We start from the raw sequence: 18,237 nt of genomic DNA, 5'->3' as shown, positions 1-18,237 counted from the left end.
CCTTGAGGATCATCTCCTGACCACTGAAGGAACCCATCAGCCATATCTTCTTTCCACAGAAACTTCAAAGACCCAGGTTTTCACCTTTTATATTGTCTTGGACAAAAAGCTTCTGTCATGTACATCCTTTGGTGCTTTTGATGAGCTGTTCAAGTCACATTTTGTTTTCAGAGTGAAGTATGATGACGCTCTCTCCAGCCTGTACACATTTTTGCAGACAGCTCTGTACAATATTGATACAACTGAAGAAACTCCCAGAGTAAAAGAGCTCAGAGCAAAGCTGTTCAGTTATAGCCAAGCTTTTGGGGAGTGGTGAACCAAATACTGTAGTTCTTTCTACAACTGAAAATTTAGAGGAATTTGTCAAGCAGGTTATCAAGCAGCTATCACTGGGAATGCCTGTCCTTAAAAACAGTTGAGTCTGGTCCAGTTAAAATGTGTTCAGTTGAAACACTGGATTTTTCTGAAGATATAACAGCATCTCTTCACCTTGATTGTGAAGCCATCGTCTGTGTCACACAGTGGGTGAAATGCTGTGGAGCTGAGTATGGTGTTGGACTCTTTGTGTGCACTGGTACTGATGAAAACATGAACCATTGTTCAGCAAAATAACATCAATCATTTTGCACAAAGTGTTTTTTGTTTTGATTGAGCATGAAACTTGTTTCCATGATCACTTCCATGCTTTCCAAGTGAGTGACACTACACAGAGTGAACTGATTCTAGAAAGGGAGAGATTAAGATATTTCAAATGGTTTGATGCTCAGATGTCATATGGTTGTGATTCATAATGTTATGTTGTATCAGAGAGTTGCATAAATGATTTCTAATCTCAATTTAATCAGTTCTCTTACTGTTTTATACTTGAACTGTAAAGTGAGTAGTCGTCTACCTCAAGTTACACAATGCACCACAGAGAAATGTGTCAGTTTTTTATACATTTGCAGACATTTTATTATGCAGTAATGTGTTGTTTACAGTGTTTTGTACAACTTCACTAATGTTTTTCATTGGCATTATTTCCTGCCTGTGTGCTGTTAAATTTTTACAGTTTTAAGGCAGCAATTAATTCAAAGTGTTGTAGTGTCAGATTTTGTGCAATATGTTTGTATATTTTTTCTAAGTGTGCAAATCCAATTATGTTCTGGTTTTGTGTTCTGCTTATCCTAGACTTTCTCTGTTTACTTCTGCATCTCACTCACCCCCTCCCAACTCTATCTCTCACACGCTGACACAGCTCCACCATGTCACACACACACACACACACACACACACACACCTACACCTCTACTCTGCCACATGCACACTCCTCTGCACCGTTCCCCATGCTGCTCTCCCACATACACACACACACACGCAACGGATCAGGGACTCAGCCAGACCTGGACCCAGCTTCAACTGGCCCTTGACTGGGTCTACAGCCTGGCCTGAAAAATCCACATCGGTGTCATGTATTGAATTTTTAAATGTATTTGCACGAATAAAAGCAAAAACAATCAACATAATGGTGTTTGGTCGTTATTTTCCCATAAAACTAAATAATATAATAATGAATACATTTTAATTCTAAAAAGTGTAAATAAAATGCATTTTGAGTGTTAGGTGTCAACACTGGAGAAGAGTTTATATCAAAAGTCTATATAGCGCCTTTTGGACTCTTGAGGACTCTTGGGTTTTGTTAGTTTCCTGTTTTTGTTAAAACCTGTTACTCTTGTTTTGGTCTCTTGAGTTTTTGCTTTTCCCGTTTTATTTTGAAACCCTAGCCCTTGTGTATCTGTCCTCTGTCTACTTCTTGTCTTTTTCCTTGTTCCCTCTGTGATGAAGACCACACCACTGCTCAGTGGTAGCACATGGTAGGACAGACACTCAGCCCTGTACCCATTCATGGTTCATAACAAATAATCCCCCATTGTTTTCCTGGTGAGTGAACGCACCACATTGGACAAATGTTCATACACCACATACCCAACCCTCACAGTAAAACATAAGAAACACACTACACACCAGCTCTGTTATTTCAAGATGGTTTATTCACTCATATGCTTTTACCAGTGCTGCTGCCATCTTGGTCCTCTCCTTCTCTTTGCCTGGGGGCTGAACCAGAGCAGCTGAAGAAGGCTGCCTTATATAGTGGTAGGAGGAACCTGTACAGCTGCTTCATTGCCATACCAGGTCCCACTGAGTGGGAGGGGGGATTTTGGTTTGTCATTAATATAATGGATAATATGATGAAGCAGCTTCATGTATGTGTGAATTATTGAAATGATGATTTGTGTTTTGTTGTGGGTTTAATGTGGGACCTGATTATGAAGATGTGGTGACCAGAGATCTCATTTAATGCATTGATTGTAAATTGGTTGGTCTTGGGAGGAGCTTAGGGTTTATAATGCTCCGACCAACAAAGCACTCGAGGAGAGAGTGAGGGATGCAGCACCCAGTAAATTGTGGATTTGATTTTCATTAATTTTGCTTTGCTTTCTGGTAGATTTTTTTTTTTTTGCCTGTAAATTAACTGCTCAAATTTGCAACTCCAGACATCATTTTTTTATTTCCTAAACTAAAAAGAAAACCCACGTTTGTGTGACAATAATACACCTCAGCCACCTGGAGGAGGGGTAGCTGCAGCCTCACCACCTCTACTTTTGGCCTCTGCTCAGGCTGAGGAGCAGCTGTGTCTGACGTGCATCAACAAACAGTGAAAACTTTCCTCAGTGCTTCTGAAGGTTTTTCACATTCTGCAGTGAACACACAGACTGTTAATGGATCTCATTTTCTTCTTTATTCGAATAATCAGAGAGTTTACTGCCCTCCAGTGGTCACACTGACAAGTGTCCAACAGGACTCACACTGATTATTAGGATCAATATGTACCAATCAGTATGATGACATCAGCAGGAAGATGAGGACTGGTCATAGTTTGAATAATGTTCCATGTATTATTCCATCCATGTTTTCATTACAAGCAGATGCACTGTAAAAATGTGACACTAAAAGAATCACTGTAAAATGATAAATAGGAGATGCACTGTAAAAAATTCCAACATGGATTATCAGGAAATACGCTGTAAAAGAATTTAATGGAGGCTGTGCACTGTGTAAAATGGCAACAAAGGTGACACAGGATATATCCAATAAAAATGATGGTCATAGATGAGCTCTGGACTAACTTATAACCAGGGGATGCACTGCAAAATATTACAACAGTGTGATGAACATGTAAGAAATGATGTGAAAAATAAAAAGCAGCAGATGTATTGTAAAGTGGAAGTTAGGCTGCACAACGACAAATGACAACATCAGCAGTAAAAGTACACAAGTATTATCAGCAGCCAGAGGATTCACTGTAAAACATGAAAAACAGGGTGAAAACCAGGTATATACTGTGAAAATGACAGATGAAGCTGAAAAACTCTTCAAACATTTTTCAAATAAACTTCACAGCTTCTTTTTTTAGTCAAATTTCAGCTGCTGGTTTTCACTCTCATCTTTTCTGAGTCTTTTTTTAAAGTTGACTTAGAATTGAGGCTCAAATTCTTTAATCAGGAGCTTTCTAACTCTGTGAACCTCTGACAGTTTTACAAGTTTCTATCTTTGTTTTTTCTCGGATCTTTCAGATAAACTGTGGCAGCATTTTAGTTTGAACTGAATCAGCGCAGTTGTCCGAGAGAAAGACAAAACACTGATGTTCACAATGATGCTTTTAATGTGAAAGGACAAGATCATGGTTAGAATCTTAAAAAAGTAAAAGTCTCTTTCTCCTGTAATAATCGTAGCTTCCATCTTTAAAGGACCGGAGGAGGAAGCAGTTTACAAGGAATCATTTAGAAGAGTTTAACAAATAAACTGCTTTAATACATGAATGTGAAAAGGTGTGTGTGAGTGAAAGAGACAGACATGTACAGACTGAACTATCTGTTCAACAGTGAGAGTGTTTCTCTAACAGGAGGAGACTCTCTGCTACACTCTACACAGAGACACTGAGGAACCAGACCAATAGAACCAGACTCCAAACCCAGGATACAGATGTTCAGTGAATGTGGTGTTGAAGGTGTAGAGGTGGATCAGTGAATCAGAGGAGACTCTGTAGAAGGACAGAGAGCCAGCAGGACAGTCCACATACACTGCTACTCTGTGAGAGACAGAGGAAGATGATGAAGAGGAGGAGGAGACAGGTGTCTCAATGTTATTGTGCAAAACAGAGTAACGACCATCAAAACAGTACAGACTCCAGGACTGATCGTTCCTTCCAAGCACACAGTTTTCTCTGCCTCTTTTCCTTCTGATTCCTCTGTAGCTCACTGATATATCAACCCTACCTGTCCACTCGACCTCCCAGTAACAGCGACCAGTCAGACCATTACTACACAGCAGCTGAGGACACTGGTCAAATTTGTCTGGATGATCAGGATATGACTGATCCTCCACCACATGTGTCACCTTCCTGTTGTTGTCAGACAGTTTGATCTTTCTGTTTACTGTGTTTGTGTCAATGGTGAGTTCACAGAAATCTGATGGAGAGAAGAAGACACAACATAGCTGTAGTTATTGATCTATCACCTGATCATTGATTGATACTTTGAAGATGGTTGAATGTGAGCTGCTTTGTTTTCAGGAATCAAATGAAAAGCACACTTACACTTCCTCAGACCTGGTCTCAACCATCGGACTCCACCAGGCTCCACCCTGAAAGGAGGAGGGGGATCAGACCAGCACGTTCTCTTTCAGCATGCAAACATGGACATTACATGGCTCTCATACACAGATGGTTTGATTATTCTGTTCATTCAGCAAAGAGACAAAGGACTTGGAGTCCTTGTCTTGGAATTATACGGAGCAGGGAGGTGATATGGAGGAAAGATTTCATCATTTGTCTTCTCCATTTGATATCACTTTCGGTGTCAGACACAACAAAAGATCTGTGTGACAAAATCAGGATCTCAGAGAGGTTCAGCTGATTACTGATCATGGATATTTTAGAAGACAGAGACATTATCACAGACCTGATTTCATTTGCTCCTTGGTTTGAGACACTGGCAGATGAATGTCTCTGAGCAGTGTAGATGCTCTTATTATTGTTGGGATGTTATTATTAGTGTGTCAGCACTGAACAGTCATCAGCTGTGACACACTAAATGTTTCCAGCTCTTCCTCCTCTATCACACACTGTCTGTGGCTGCAGCAGGCCTCTCCATACCTGAGGGTGTCCAGTCTCCAGTGTGGATCCTTCAGTCCAGCAGACAGCAGCTTCACTCCTGAGTCTCCTGGATGATTGTAGCTCAGGTCCAGCTCTCTCAGATGGGAGGGGTTGGAGCTCAGAGCTGAGGCCAGAGAAGCACAGCCTTCCTCTGTGATCAGACATCCTGACAGCCTGCAGACACACACAACATCACACAGGAACCCTCTGTCAACACCTGCTGGTCTGTTTTGTTGATCTTTGTGAAAATCATTAGATATGGGTCTCTCTAAAGTCAATATTATTGGTCTCAAAAAATATCTGCTGTCATTTTAAACAAACTGGAACTGACCTGAGAGCCTCCAGGGCACAGTGTGGACTCTTCAGTCCAGCAGACAGAAGTTTCACCCCTGAATCCTGCAGGTCATTGTTACTCAGGTCCAGGTCTCTCAGACTAGAGGACTGGGAGCTGAGAACTGAGGACAGAGCTTCACAGCTTCTCTCTGAGAGGTTACAGCTGCTCAGTCTGAAGAGGAAACAATGAAGAAAAAGTCAAATAACATTTGTGTTAAAAGGATAATCAAAGGAACAAAACTCTCAGTTTGCTCTGCAGCTCACAGCAAACTAATAGACCTGCATTTGAAAACTGGGCCAAACATCAAACACAGATTTGTTCGGTGAAGCAGAAATATCAGCTCTTTATCCACCTGCTAACCAATGAGGAGTTTCTACATTGATGATCATCTTTCACTGGCTCTGATTCAAATCCTTTCTGTTTTATTCTCAACAAGTTGGAGACATGACAGTTAAATATGACACTATGAGTAATAAATAGATATGTTCCGACAAGGCCGTAGTATTTGGGCATTGGACATGTTTTGTTCTTCGGGCTCTCAGCACATTCACTTTCAAACATAATAATGGATACTACAGTCAATGTCTGCAAAGGATATATAAATATTAAATCTGATGAGTTTGTTTCACTTCATGTGTATTTGTCCAGTTACTTTTGAACCACTAAAAGGGCTGAATCTCCCACACAGTTCTTTCTATACTGATGTCAACCTGTTCAAATTAAAGCTGAGACTTGGCTCTTTAATGTAGGATCCATTATTTTAATTCAGATTCAATGTGATGAAGCTCTGAAGAACAATAACTGTCCAAATACTTCAGGTCTTGACTGTAACTGTGTTAATGTTGGTACTTGATTTGATTTAGTTTAAATCCTCTGATAAAACTGTTTATTATTTGTAAGTACAGGGCAGCTGTGTCTCAGCCGGTGGAGAGGTTTGTCCGTTAATCACAGTTCTCCTCCTGTCAACATCAAATGTCCTTAGGCTAAAAACCTCAACTTCAAACCAGCCCTGATGGCCAGACCAGCACCTTGTATGGTAGCTGGCTGCCATCAGTGTATGTGAATGGGTGAATGAGAGGCAGTATATAAAGAGCTGTGGGTAAAAGTTCTATATAAACGCAGCCATTTCCCAGTTTTTAGGTTTTGTGAAATTTGAATCATGATTTTTGACTCAGAGCATTCTTACACTCAGGCTGTCTCCATCATCTTTGAGTGCACTTGCCATAGTTTCAGTTGATCAATTATGTCTCATTTGAAAGCCTTGTTCTTAGGTTTTCTCATCCAACCTGGAAAACATTACAACAGAGGTCTACAACAGTCCGTGATCCTTAGTGGGGGTACTGCAAGGGGGTCGTGAAAATTTTTGGTTGATTTGGCAAGTTTTTATATATGTATTTTTTATTTTTCCTTCATTTTTTTACCCACAAATTTAAATGTCTTTTAAACACATTAACATGAATACTGTCATCTGTCACCCCGATGCCCCTGCTAACGCATCAAAAAGACTCTTAAACATCAGACAGGGTTCCCGGAGCATGGCCGACTACGCCATTGATTTCAGAACACTGGCAGCGGAAGCTGGCTGGAATGAAGCAGCTCTTCGTGCAGGATTCATCAACGGTTTGCGTGAGGAACTTAAGGATGAGCTCGCGGCTAGAGATGAACCGAATTCTTTGAATGAACTAATATCCCTTATGATCCGTCTAGACTCCCGGAGGAGAGAAAGGAGACGCGAGCACGCAGTCCAGCTCTCTCCACCTTCCCGCCGGATCCCCGAACGATGCCTGTCGGACAGGGGGGTTTCGCCTACCTGCGTCGTGACACCTGCTCAGACTCCAGCCACGAGTTCAGAGGAACCCATGCAACTAGGCCGAGCCCGACTCTCGCCAGAGGAGCGCAGCCGCGGACTGAGAGCGGGTGAGTGCCTGTACTGTGGCAAAACCGGTCACTTGATCAATTCCTGTCCCTCACGCCCAAACTCGGCGGCCCACCAGTACAAATAGGGAGTCTGGTGGGCAACAATCCCCCTACATCAAATCTCCCTAGACTTCAGATCCAACCTTCTCTCCAACTCGAAGAACCTCTCTTCCTCTCCGCTCTCATCGACTCGGGGGCTGAGCAGAACTTTCTGGTTTCTGAATTGGTTAAACAAGCGGGAATCAAGGTACGTCCTCTCACTGGGTCAATCCCTGTCTGTGCCCTGATCGGCAAACACCTGGCTAAGGTAACTCACCTGACCGAACCTCTTCACCTCATCCTCTCTGGAAATCACCATGAACACATTTCCTTTTTGATTTTTTCTGCTCCCAAAACACCCCTGGTACTTGGATTCCCCTGGCTTAAGATCCACAACCCCCACATTGATTGGGCCTCTGGTAAAATAATAAACTGGTCGATTCAGTGCCATCAATCCTGCTTACTTTCTGCTCTGCCTCCCTCAGGGAAGAATCCTGAACCGGATTCCATGCTCCAGACTCCAGACTTATCCTCAATCCCCACCGAATACCATGACCTGGGAGAGGTTTTCAGTAAGAGTAAAGCCTTGTCTCTCCCACCACATAGGCCTTATGACTGCGCCATAGACTTGCTACCTGGTTCCCCTCTCCCCACTGGTCGTCTTTATAACATGTCCAAGCCAGAAAGGGAGGCCATGGAAACATACATTAATGACGCTCTGAAATCAGGAATCATCCGTCCTTCCTCCTCTCCTCTTGGGGCAGGTTTTTTTTTCGTGGAAAAGAAAGATAAGACCCTCCGGCCCTGTATAGACTATAAGGAACTAAATAACATCACGGTCAAAAACAAATACCCACTTTCCCTCATCTCCACAGCCCTAGATTCACTCCATGGTTCCACCATTTTCACAAAGTTGGACCTCAGAAATGCCTACCACCTGGTAAGAATCAGAGAGGGGGACAAATGGAAAACTGCGTTCAACACCCCTCTCGTCACTTTGAGTATTTGGTAATGCCATTCGGTCTAACTAACGCCCCTGCTGTTTTCCAGGCCATGGTCAATGATGTGCTCAGAGACCTTTTGAACCGCATTGTATTCGTGTACCTGGATGACATTCTGATCTTTTCCCAGGACCCACATCAGCACCGGCAGCATGTTCGCCTTGTACTCCAGAGGTTATTGGAAAACAGATTGTATGTCAAGGCGGAGAAGTGCGAGTTTCATTCTGACACGGTCTCGTTCCTCGGCTTCATCATCAAGCAGGGCCAGGTACAGGCTGACCTGAGCAAAATTCAATAAGTGGTAAATTGGCCCTCTCCCTCAACCAGGAAACAGCTGCAGAGGTTCTTGGGGTTTGCTAACTTTTACAGACGGTTCGTCCGTAATTTTAGTACCATCGCAGCACCACTCACTCGTTTAACTTTCACCTCTGCACCAGTCCTGACCGAACCGGATCCAGCTCGGCAGTTTGTGGTCGAGGTGGACGCCTCAGACGTGGGCGTGGGGGCCGTCCTTTCACAACGCTCCCAGGCTGATCAAAAACTCCACCCCTGTGCTTACTTCTCCAGACGTCTCTCCCCAGCAGAACGCAACTATGATGTTGGAAACAGAGAACTCCTGGCAGTGAAGTTGGCATTAGAGGAGTGGAGACACTGGTTGGAAGGTGCCGAGCAGCCATTTGTGGTGTGGACCGACCATAAGAATTTGGCGTACCTTCAGTCTGTAAAGAGATTAAATTCTTGTCAGGTTCGCTGGGCGCTCTTTTTTGGTCGGTTCAAGTTTACCGGCCAGGGTCCAAAAACATCAAACCCGACGCTCTCTGATGCTCTTTCGACTCTGAGCCCTCTCCTCCCACCCTCGACACCATCTTGCCAACTTCCTGCGTGATAGGAGCCCTGACCTGGCCTTTCATGACTGAGTTGCGTGCTGCCCTGCTGGAGGAGCCTGACCCTGGTTCCGGTCCCCCGGATAAGCACTATGTTCCTCAGGCAGTTCGCTCCACTGTCCTCCAGTGGGCCCATGGTTCCAAAATCTCCTGTCACCCTGGAATTAAAAGGACTCTCTCCCTTCTCCAAACCTATTTTTGGTGGCCATCCCTGGACTCAGACACCCGCTCCTACATTGCAGCCTGCTTGACCTGCTCCCGTAACAAATCCTCTCATCGGTCCCCGGCTGGAGAGCTTCTTCCCCTGCCCATTCCACACCGTCCCTGGTCCCACATAGCCATAGACTTTGTTACTGGTTTACCCCCCTCCAACGGACACACCACCATACTCACTGTCGTTGACCGATTCTCCAAAACTGCTCATTTCATCCCTTTACCAAAACTACCATTTGCTCGAGAGACAGCCGACGCCCTAGTTTCACAGGTTTTCCGGCTCCATGGCATTCCCTCAGATATTGTTTCCGACAGAGGCCCACAGTTCACGTCACAGGTGTGGAAAGCCTTTTGCAGCTCTCTCGGTGCTACAGTCAGCCTTTCCTCCGGGTTTCATCCCCAGTCCAACGGACAGACAGAACGCACTAACCAAGACCTTGAGGCAACACTCCGCTGTCTCTCCTCCCATAATCCCTCATCCTGGTCATCTCACCTTCCTTGGATTGAATGTGCCCACAATTCACTAGTCTCCTCCGCAACCGGTCTCTCCCCCTTTGAGTGCTCGCTGGGCTATCAGCCGCCCCTCTTCCCCGAGGATGAACAAGATCTAGCTGTTCCCTCAGTCCAGGCCCACATTACCCGCTGCAAATGGGTCTGGACTGAGGCCCGTAGGGCCCTCCTCAAAACCACCTCCACCTACAAAAGACAGGCTGATCGTCACCGAAACCCTGCCCCTGTATACACCCCAGGCCAAAAGGTTTGGCTCTCCACCAAGGCCATTCCCCTCAAGACCGAATCCAAAAAGCTCTCTCCCAAGTTCATAGGCCCCTTCGAGGTAGAGAAAATCGTTAACCCTGTGTCTTTACGCCTGAAGCTTCCCCGCTCCCTTCGTATCCACCCAACTTTCCACGTCTCTCTGCTCAAGCCTGTTTCCTCCAGCCCTGAAATATGAAGCTGAAAAAAAAACCCTCCCAAAATAGGCCGAACCCCCCCCCCCCCCCCCCCAAAAAAAAATTTTATAAAAAGATTTTATAAACTATGAAAATTTCATTTTCACCTCTTTAAAGTCAGCATTGATGGACTCAAGAAATATCTACAGTCATTTCAAACAAACTGGAATTTGATCTGACCTGAGAGTCTCCAGGGTACAGTGTGGACTCTCCAGTCCAGCAGACAGAAGCTTCACCCATGAATCCTGCAGGTCATTGTTACTCAGGTCCAGGTGTCTCACACTAGAAGACTGGGAGCTGAGAACTGAGGACAGAGCTTCACAGCTTCTCTCTGAGAGGTTACGGCTGCTCAGTCTGAAGAGGAAACAATGAAGAAAAAGTCAAATAACATTTGTGTTGAAAGGACAATCAAAGGCACAAAACTCTCAGTTTACTCTGCAGCTCACAGCAAACTAACAGACCTGCATTTGAAAACTGGGCCAAACATCAAACACAGATTTGTTGAGTGAAGCAGAAATATCAGCTCTTTATCCACCTGTTAGTGGATGCTGTGTGCTCAGCAGATTACAGTTATGATATGAAACAGAGCACAGAAACAAGAAGCTGTCATGATTGGTAATTATTTACATTCCAACTGGCACAGAATATTAATCCAAAATGTATCTGTAGCAGAGTGGAACATTAAACATAGTAATGTGTTAGAAATGGGTAATTGTAGATAATAAATAGTGGCAGGTCGGTGGAGCCAGGACCACAGACAGAGAACATGCAGCTCCGGAGCTAGAGATACCTGCAGAAAGGTACAGAGAAAAAGAGACCAGAGAGAAGCAAGCACAGGACTACGGGAGAGAGAGGACACAGAGTTAATGACATGGAATAAAGGTTAATACATGTGAGAGTGGGGCTGAATAGAGAAAGAGAAAAGAGATCTCTCTTGCTAATTCCAGTCAGTATTCTGGCTGCAGCATTTTGGATCAGATCTAGAAGTAACAAATGCACGGACTAATTTTTCAGCATCACACTGCGACAGAATGTTCCTAATCTTACTGATATTACGCAGGTGAAAGAAGGCGGTCCTAGAGACCTGTTTTATATGTGAGTTAAAGGACAAATCCTGATCAAAAATAACTCCAAGGTTCCTCACAGTAGTACTGGAGTCTAAATTAATGCCATCCAGAGTAACTATATGGTTAGATAATGTGTTTCTGAGGTGTTTAGGACCAAACAAAATAACCTCAGTTTTGTCAGAATTTAGAAGAAAATTACAGGTCATCCAGGCCTTGATGTCTTTAAGACATGCCTGAAGTATGGCTAACTGATCTGTTTCGTCAGGCTTCATAGATAAATTTAGCTGGATCTGCATAGCAATGGAAATGTATAAGGTGAACAATATCGGTCCAAGCACAGAACCCTGTGGAACTTCATGACTAACTGAAGTTCCACAGGGTCTAAATGGAGGAATCATCATTGACATGAACAAACTGGTATGTATCTGATAGATATGATTTAAACCAAACTAGTGCTGTTCCTTTAATCCCATTGATGTGTTCCAATATTTCCAATAGGATACTATGATCAATAGTGTCAAATGCAGCGCTAAGATCTGGTAGAAAAACAAGTAAAGAGACGAGTCCATTGTCTGATGCTATGAGAAGGTCGTTGATAACTTTTACCAGTGCTGTTTCTGTGCTATAATGTACTCTAAATTCTGACAGAAGAACTGTCAGAATTTAAATTGTACCGATGTAGATGGTCACACAACTGAGTTGCAACAGCCTTTTAAAAGAATTTTAGAAGTAAAGGGGAGATTGGATATAGGTCTGTAGTTTGCTAAAGTGCCAGGGTCAAGAGAAGGCTTTTTAGGAAGAGGTTTGATAACTGCAACCTTAAAAGCCTGTGGAACATATCCTGTTACCAAAGAGAGATTTATCTGATTTAATATGTTAGTGCCAATCAAAGGCAAAACATCTTTGAGAAGTCTGGTTGGGATAGGATCCAAAAGACATGTTGATGGTTTAGATTTAGTACCTATTGAAGTCACCTCAGCGAGGTCTATGGGAGAGAAACAGTCTAATGACAAATCAGGACTTGCAGACATTTCCAAAGTTGCTGTTCGTGACACACATCATTAATAGTTGTTGGAAGGATGAATGGATTCTACCTCTAATATCTACTATTTTATTGGTAAAGAAACTCATAAAGTCATCACTAGTGAGAGCAAGGGGAATGCATGGTTCAACAGAGCAATGGCTCTTTGTTAGCCTGGCTACAGTGCTGAAAAGAAACCTAGGGTTGTTCTTGTTTTCCTCTATTAATGATGAATAATAGGCAGTTCTTGCCTTACAAATGGCTTTTTATATGTTATGAAGCTGTCTTTCCAGGCTAGGTGTAATTCCTCTAGATTAGTAGAAAGCCACTTCCAGCTTTCGTGATATCTGCTTTAAAGTACGAATTTGTGAATCGTACCATGGAGCTAGCTTCCTCTGATTAATGACCTTCTTTTTCAGAGGGGCAACAGAGTCAAGGGTTGTATGTAATGAAGCAGCAGTACTATCAACAAGATTAGTTTATATCTGCTGGAGTAAAGTTTAGGTCATTTCCCTCTGAAAAACTGGTACATGGCATCGGAGTTAATAAAGATGGAATAACTTCCTTATATTTGGTAACAGCATTATCAGACAAATATCTACAGTAGTTAATTTTTTTCCCAGATGCTGTGCAGTTCATTATCGTAAATTTAAATGTTACTAAAGAATGATCAGATAAAACAGGGTTCTGAGGGAATACTGTCAAATATTCAGCTTCTATGTCATAAGTCAGTACAAGATCAAGGGTGTGATTAAAACAGTGAGCTGGTTTGTTAACATTTTGAAAGAAGCCAAGAAGCCAATTGAATGCAGTCTTAAGGCTGTCATTGTTGGTATCTACATGAATATTAAAGTCACCCACTATAATTGCTTTATCTGTACTAAGGACTAAATCAGATCAAAATTCTGTGAATTCAGACAAAAACTCTGAGTAAGCAGCAGGTGGATGATACACCACAGCAAACAGGACTGGTTTTTCTGTCTTCCAGTTTGGATGTAAGAGGCTGAGGATAAGGCTTTCAAATGTGTTATAACTAGGCTTAGGTCTGGGATTAATTAATAAACTTGAGTGGTAGATTGCTGGCACTCCTCCTCCAAGTGGTGGTTTTTGGCACGGGCGAACCGGGCAGCCACCCAGAGCGGCATCATATGGGAGGAGCGGCACAACCACGTGAAAAAAAAAATCATCTGCACGGCTAAGCGGTTTTCTATTATCTATCAAATTACTGTGTGGGGAATGAGCAAATTGGTGCCCCCTGCAGCTGCAGGCGCCCCTGCTTGCTGAGAAAGTGCCGTGTTCAGAAGCTGTGTGATGAGGGGAAAGGGGGGTGGGGGGCAGTTCACCTCTGGGTCTGTCCCAGATGGAACGGACAAGACGAGGGGGCATCCACTGTATAGAGGAGCTTTTCAAAGCTAAAGTTGATCAAGTCGTATCTGAGGTCAACCATGTCTCAGGAACGGCTCACTGGCCTTGCTGTCATCAGTATCAATGACTCAATAGGGGAGCAGATTTCGTATGATGACATTATAGATGATTGTATAGTGTGTTTTCCCTTGTGTCATGAAGGATTTGTGCTATTCAGAATATTCATTCTATATTTTATTTGTATATAATTTAGGGATGCACCGAAATGGAATTTCTTGACTGAAACGGAAAATGAGGAAACCAAGGCCGAAAACCAAAACACCGAAAGAAATAATTCAGTATTTAAGTTAAGCGTTAAACTTCCTTGCCTTTTCAAAAATGTCCACCACAGACGGAGTGTGCATGCTCGGAGGGATTTTTCTTTTCTGTGCTGCGTTCCTCTCATATTCAGCATAGCGATCGACATGGTTGGATTTCAGGTGATAAATTAAACCCGACGTGGAGAAATTCTTTGCATGTGCACCCCCTCTTGAAATTTCAACAATACATGTTTTGAAAATCGCTAACTATGTGTCAGATTTACTGAAATACGTCCACACCACAGACATGTTGGACCTTCCAGACAAGCTCGTACTGGCTGCGGTTTTCGCTTAAGTCATCAGAATATCCTGTTTTGGCCATGTTGTTTCAGTGATAAAAGTCTTTCGGTGGCCGAATATTCGGTGCATCCCTCATATAATTCTTTTATTATTTTTTTTATTATTCTAAAATAATAAAATTATATTGTTTTTTTATATATATTATTATTCTCTGCTGTTGTTATGTGTGACAGTGTATATTTTTGCCACTTTTATGTATATAGAGTATATTTATTTAATTTCTGATAATTTTAATTTCTAAATTGTTTTGGCAATGTTGGAGTTGGAGATTGTTATAAATATTGTTATAATAAAACATGGCTGTTTGTGGGTTAGGGATTAGGGTTGGGGGGGGGCCTCGGAGGGGGTCTCACCCAGGGAGTAATTCAATGCAGAACCGCCACTGCCTCCTCCTCGACCTGTGCCCCAAGGAATGAATATGACTTGCAGGGGTTGACTCATTTAGACTGACATACTCTTCCTCCTGCAGCCAAGTCTCAGTAAGACAGAATAAATCAATCTGATGATCCGTTATCAAATCATTCACTAACAGAGATTTAGACAAGAGAGATCTAATGTTTAATAGCCCACATCTTATTGTGGTGTTTTTATGTTCAGACAGTTTGACAGTATAAATTGGTGGGTTGTCATGACTTTGGTTGTCTAATAAAATCTGCCATATTTCTAGATATGAGAGCTGCACCATCCAAAGTGGGATGGATGCCGTCTCTCCTAATCAGACCAGGTTTTCCCCAAAACGTTGGTGTAATCAGGTGTCATTACCGCCGATGTGAATAACAATCTTACCAAATCAACGTTTATCATTAGCCAGCAGTTTTATATACGATTCAACATCGCCCGCTCTGGCCCCAGGAATGCATTTAACTATGGTCGCTGGAGTCTCTAACTTCACATTTCGCAAAATGGAGCTGCCAATGAGTTTTTTCCTCAGTGGGTGTGTCGCTGATTGGGGAAAATATGTTTGAAATGTGAGTGAGAAAAGACCACAATTTACACACTTTGTCCTTCTCTTATTGTGGATCATCATAATGTCAGCCTTCACAATGTCATCATCCAACAGACATAACAGACATTATTCATGACAACTGACTGAAATGAAGTGAAAATGAAATAATTCTTAGTCTGAGAGAAGAAAAAGTCACAATATTGAACAGCAACTATTTCAAATCTCATTTATTCATTCATTCATTCAAGATGAATGGATTCAAGTTCTGGATGAAGATAAACAAGGTTCAGTTGTGGATTAAAGATATAAGATCTACAACAGTAACAGACAGTGAACTGACCTCAGAGTCTCCAGTCTACAGTGTGGACTCTCCAGAAAACCACACAGCAGCTTCACTCCTGAATCCTGCAGCTCGTTGTAGCTCAGCTCCAGGTGTCTCAGATGGGAGGAGTTGGACTTCAGAGCTGAGGCCAGAGAAGCACAGCTGATCTCTGACAACCTGCAGTAACTCAATCTGAATAAAGAATAAATCATGTGGATAAAAATCATTTCTAATCCAATCAGATATGTCCTAATCAATGAGCTTTCACTAACATGAGTAGAGGGACTTTGTCATTCTCTTATTGTGGATCATCATAATGTCAGCCTTCTACACACATCATCCAAATGTCACCACAACATTTATACAACTATTCATGTCAACACAGATTCATAACATGCTGCTGAGCTCAGTCAAGTCTGGAATTAGAAGATAAAGATCAAATCAGACATGTTGGACTCAAATCCTCTTCATCATTGAAGTTTTTACATGACCTTCTTCTTCCTGAACTTTGCGTAATAAACAACATCAAAGGACAAATTCACATTTCTTGACTTCAACCAACAGTCAAATGTCACACGTTGATTTAAAGAGTCTTTGGTGGCAGTTGTCCTTCCTGTGGTCCACACTGACTGTGAAGTGGTCTCCTAACACAACTACACTGTAAGAAATGACTTCATGAGTTCAGCTGTAGCTGAATGAAGCAGTCTGACTCATACAAATGTGTAGAAGAATACTGAATTCTCCCATTCTGCTCTGATATATTCAGACCTCTGTTCTTGGCCGAAGGTGTGTCTTTCCTGATTCTACTCTCATCTACAGCAGGAGAGAAAACACCTGCTTCTGACTTATGTCTCGGAGCATAAAAGGTAGAACCTCCAGACTCATCAACAGCTTCCTACCACAAGCTGTTAGAGCACTGAACACCTGAAACAACTGAAAAATCAACATTTGACAAACACAACATTTAAAAAACATACAGCTGACCTAAAGATTATAAAACTATGATGAGAATCTACACTGACTGATAATGTTAAAGATCATATCTGGACTTACACAGCCTTTCTGCAGTTCCACATAGCTGGGATCAGTCTCTGTCGTCCCTCCTCTGATGTGTTGTACTTCTTCAGGTCCAACTCATCCAGAACCTCCTCTGACATCTGCAGAACGTAGGCCAGAGCTGAACAGTGGATCTCAGAGAGTCTCTTCTCTGATCTGTTCTCTGACTTCAGGAACTCTTGGATCTCCTGATGTACTGAGCGGTCCTTCATCTCCATCAGACAGAGGAAGATGTTGATGCTTCTGTCAGGAGAGATATCTTCTGTGTTCATCTTCTTCAGGTTTTCGATGGCTCTCTGGATGATTTCTGGTCTGTTCTCTGTCTGACCCAGAAGGCCTCCTAAGAGTCTTTGGTTGGACTCCAGAGACAGGCCATGAAGGAAGCGAACAAACAAGTCCAGGTGGCCATTTTTATTTTGGAGGGATTTCTTCATGGCATCCCACAGGAGGACATCGAGTGATGGGTAGCTGCTATCATTGTTTCCAAAATACTTATAAGTGTTCCTGATGAAAGGGTTTGAGTCCCAGTGTTTGTAGTCTTTTCCCAGGAAAGTCCTCAGCTCTCTTGTCTTCCTCTCGGTGTAACAGTGGAACATGTAGACTGCAGCCAGAAACTCCTGAATGCTCAGATGAACAAAGCAGTAGACTGTTTTCTGGAAGATCACACTCTCTCTTTTAAAGATCTCTGTACAAACTCCTGAGTAAACCAAGGCCTCTGTGACATCAAGACCACACTGCTCCAGGTCTTCTTGGTAGAACATGATGTTTCCTTTCTCCAGATGTTCAAACGCCAGCCTCCCCAGCTTCAGAAGAACTTCCCTGTCAGCCTTCGTCAGCTCCTGTGGACTTGTCTCATGTTCCTCATCATACTTGTGCTTCTTCCTCTTTGTCTGAACCAGCAGGAAGTGTGAGTACAGGTCAGTCAGGGTCTTGGGCAGCTCTCCTCTCTGCTCTGTGGTCAACATGTGCTCCAGAACTGTAGCAGAGATCCAGCAGAAGACTGGGATCTGACACATGATGTGGAGGCTCCTGGATGTCTTGATGTGTGAGATGATTCTTCTGGACAGCTCTTCATCACTGGATCTCCTCCTGAAGTACTCCTCCTTCTGGGCATCAGTGAAGCCTCGTACTTCTGTTACCCTGTCAACACATGCAGGAGGGATCTGATTGGCTGCCGCAGGTCGGGAAGTTATCCAGACCAGAGCCGAGGGAAGCAGATTCCCCTGGATGAGGTTTGTCAGCAGCACGTTGACAGATGACTTCTGTGAG

The 18,237-nt window shown here is 43.0% G+C and overlaps 1 protein-coding gene across 1 annotated transcript; it reads right to left on the bottom strand.

The window, feature by feature from the left end:
- Positions 1-3,268: 3,268 nt before the first annotated feature.
- Positions 3,269-18,020, bottom strand: LOC121195752 (NACHT, LRR and PYD domains-containing protein 3-like; the record flags this gene model as incomplete). The annotated part of the gene is made up of 8 exons (XM_041059411.1): positions 3,269-3,273; positions 3,969-4,508; positions 4,637-4,683; positions 5,195-5,368; positions 5,526-5,699; positions 10,713-10,886; positions 15,931-16,061; positions 16,974-18,020. Coding segments are annotated over 8 exons (2,292 nt in total), but the record flags the coding sequence as incomplete, so codon positions are not given.
- Between the last annotated feature and the right edge of the window lie 217 nt (positions 18,021-18,237).

The sequence above is a fragment of the Toxotes jaculatrix genome, chromosome 16 (genome assembly GCF_017976425.1).
Source record: "Toxotes jaculatrix isolate fToxJac2 chromosome 16, fToxJac2.pri, whole genome shotgun sequence".
NCBI lineage: Eukaryota > Metazoa > Chordata > Actinopteri > Toxotidae > Toxotes > Toxotes jaculatrix.
Note: the sequence above shows the minus strand (reverse complement) of the source record. Positions and strands in the feature narration are given on the sequence as shown.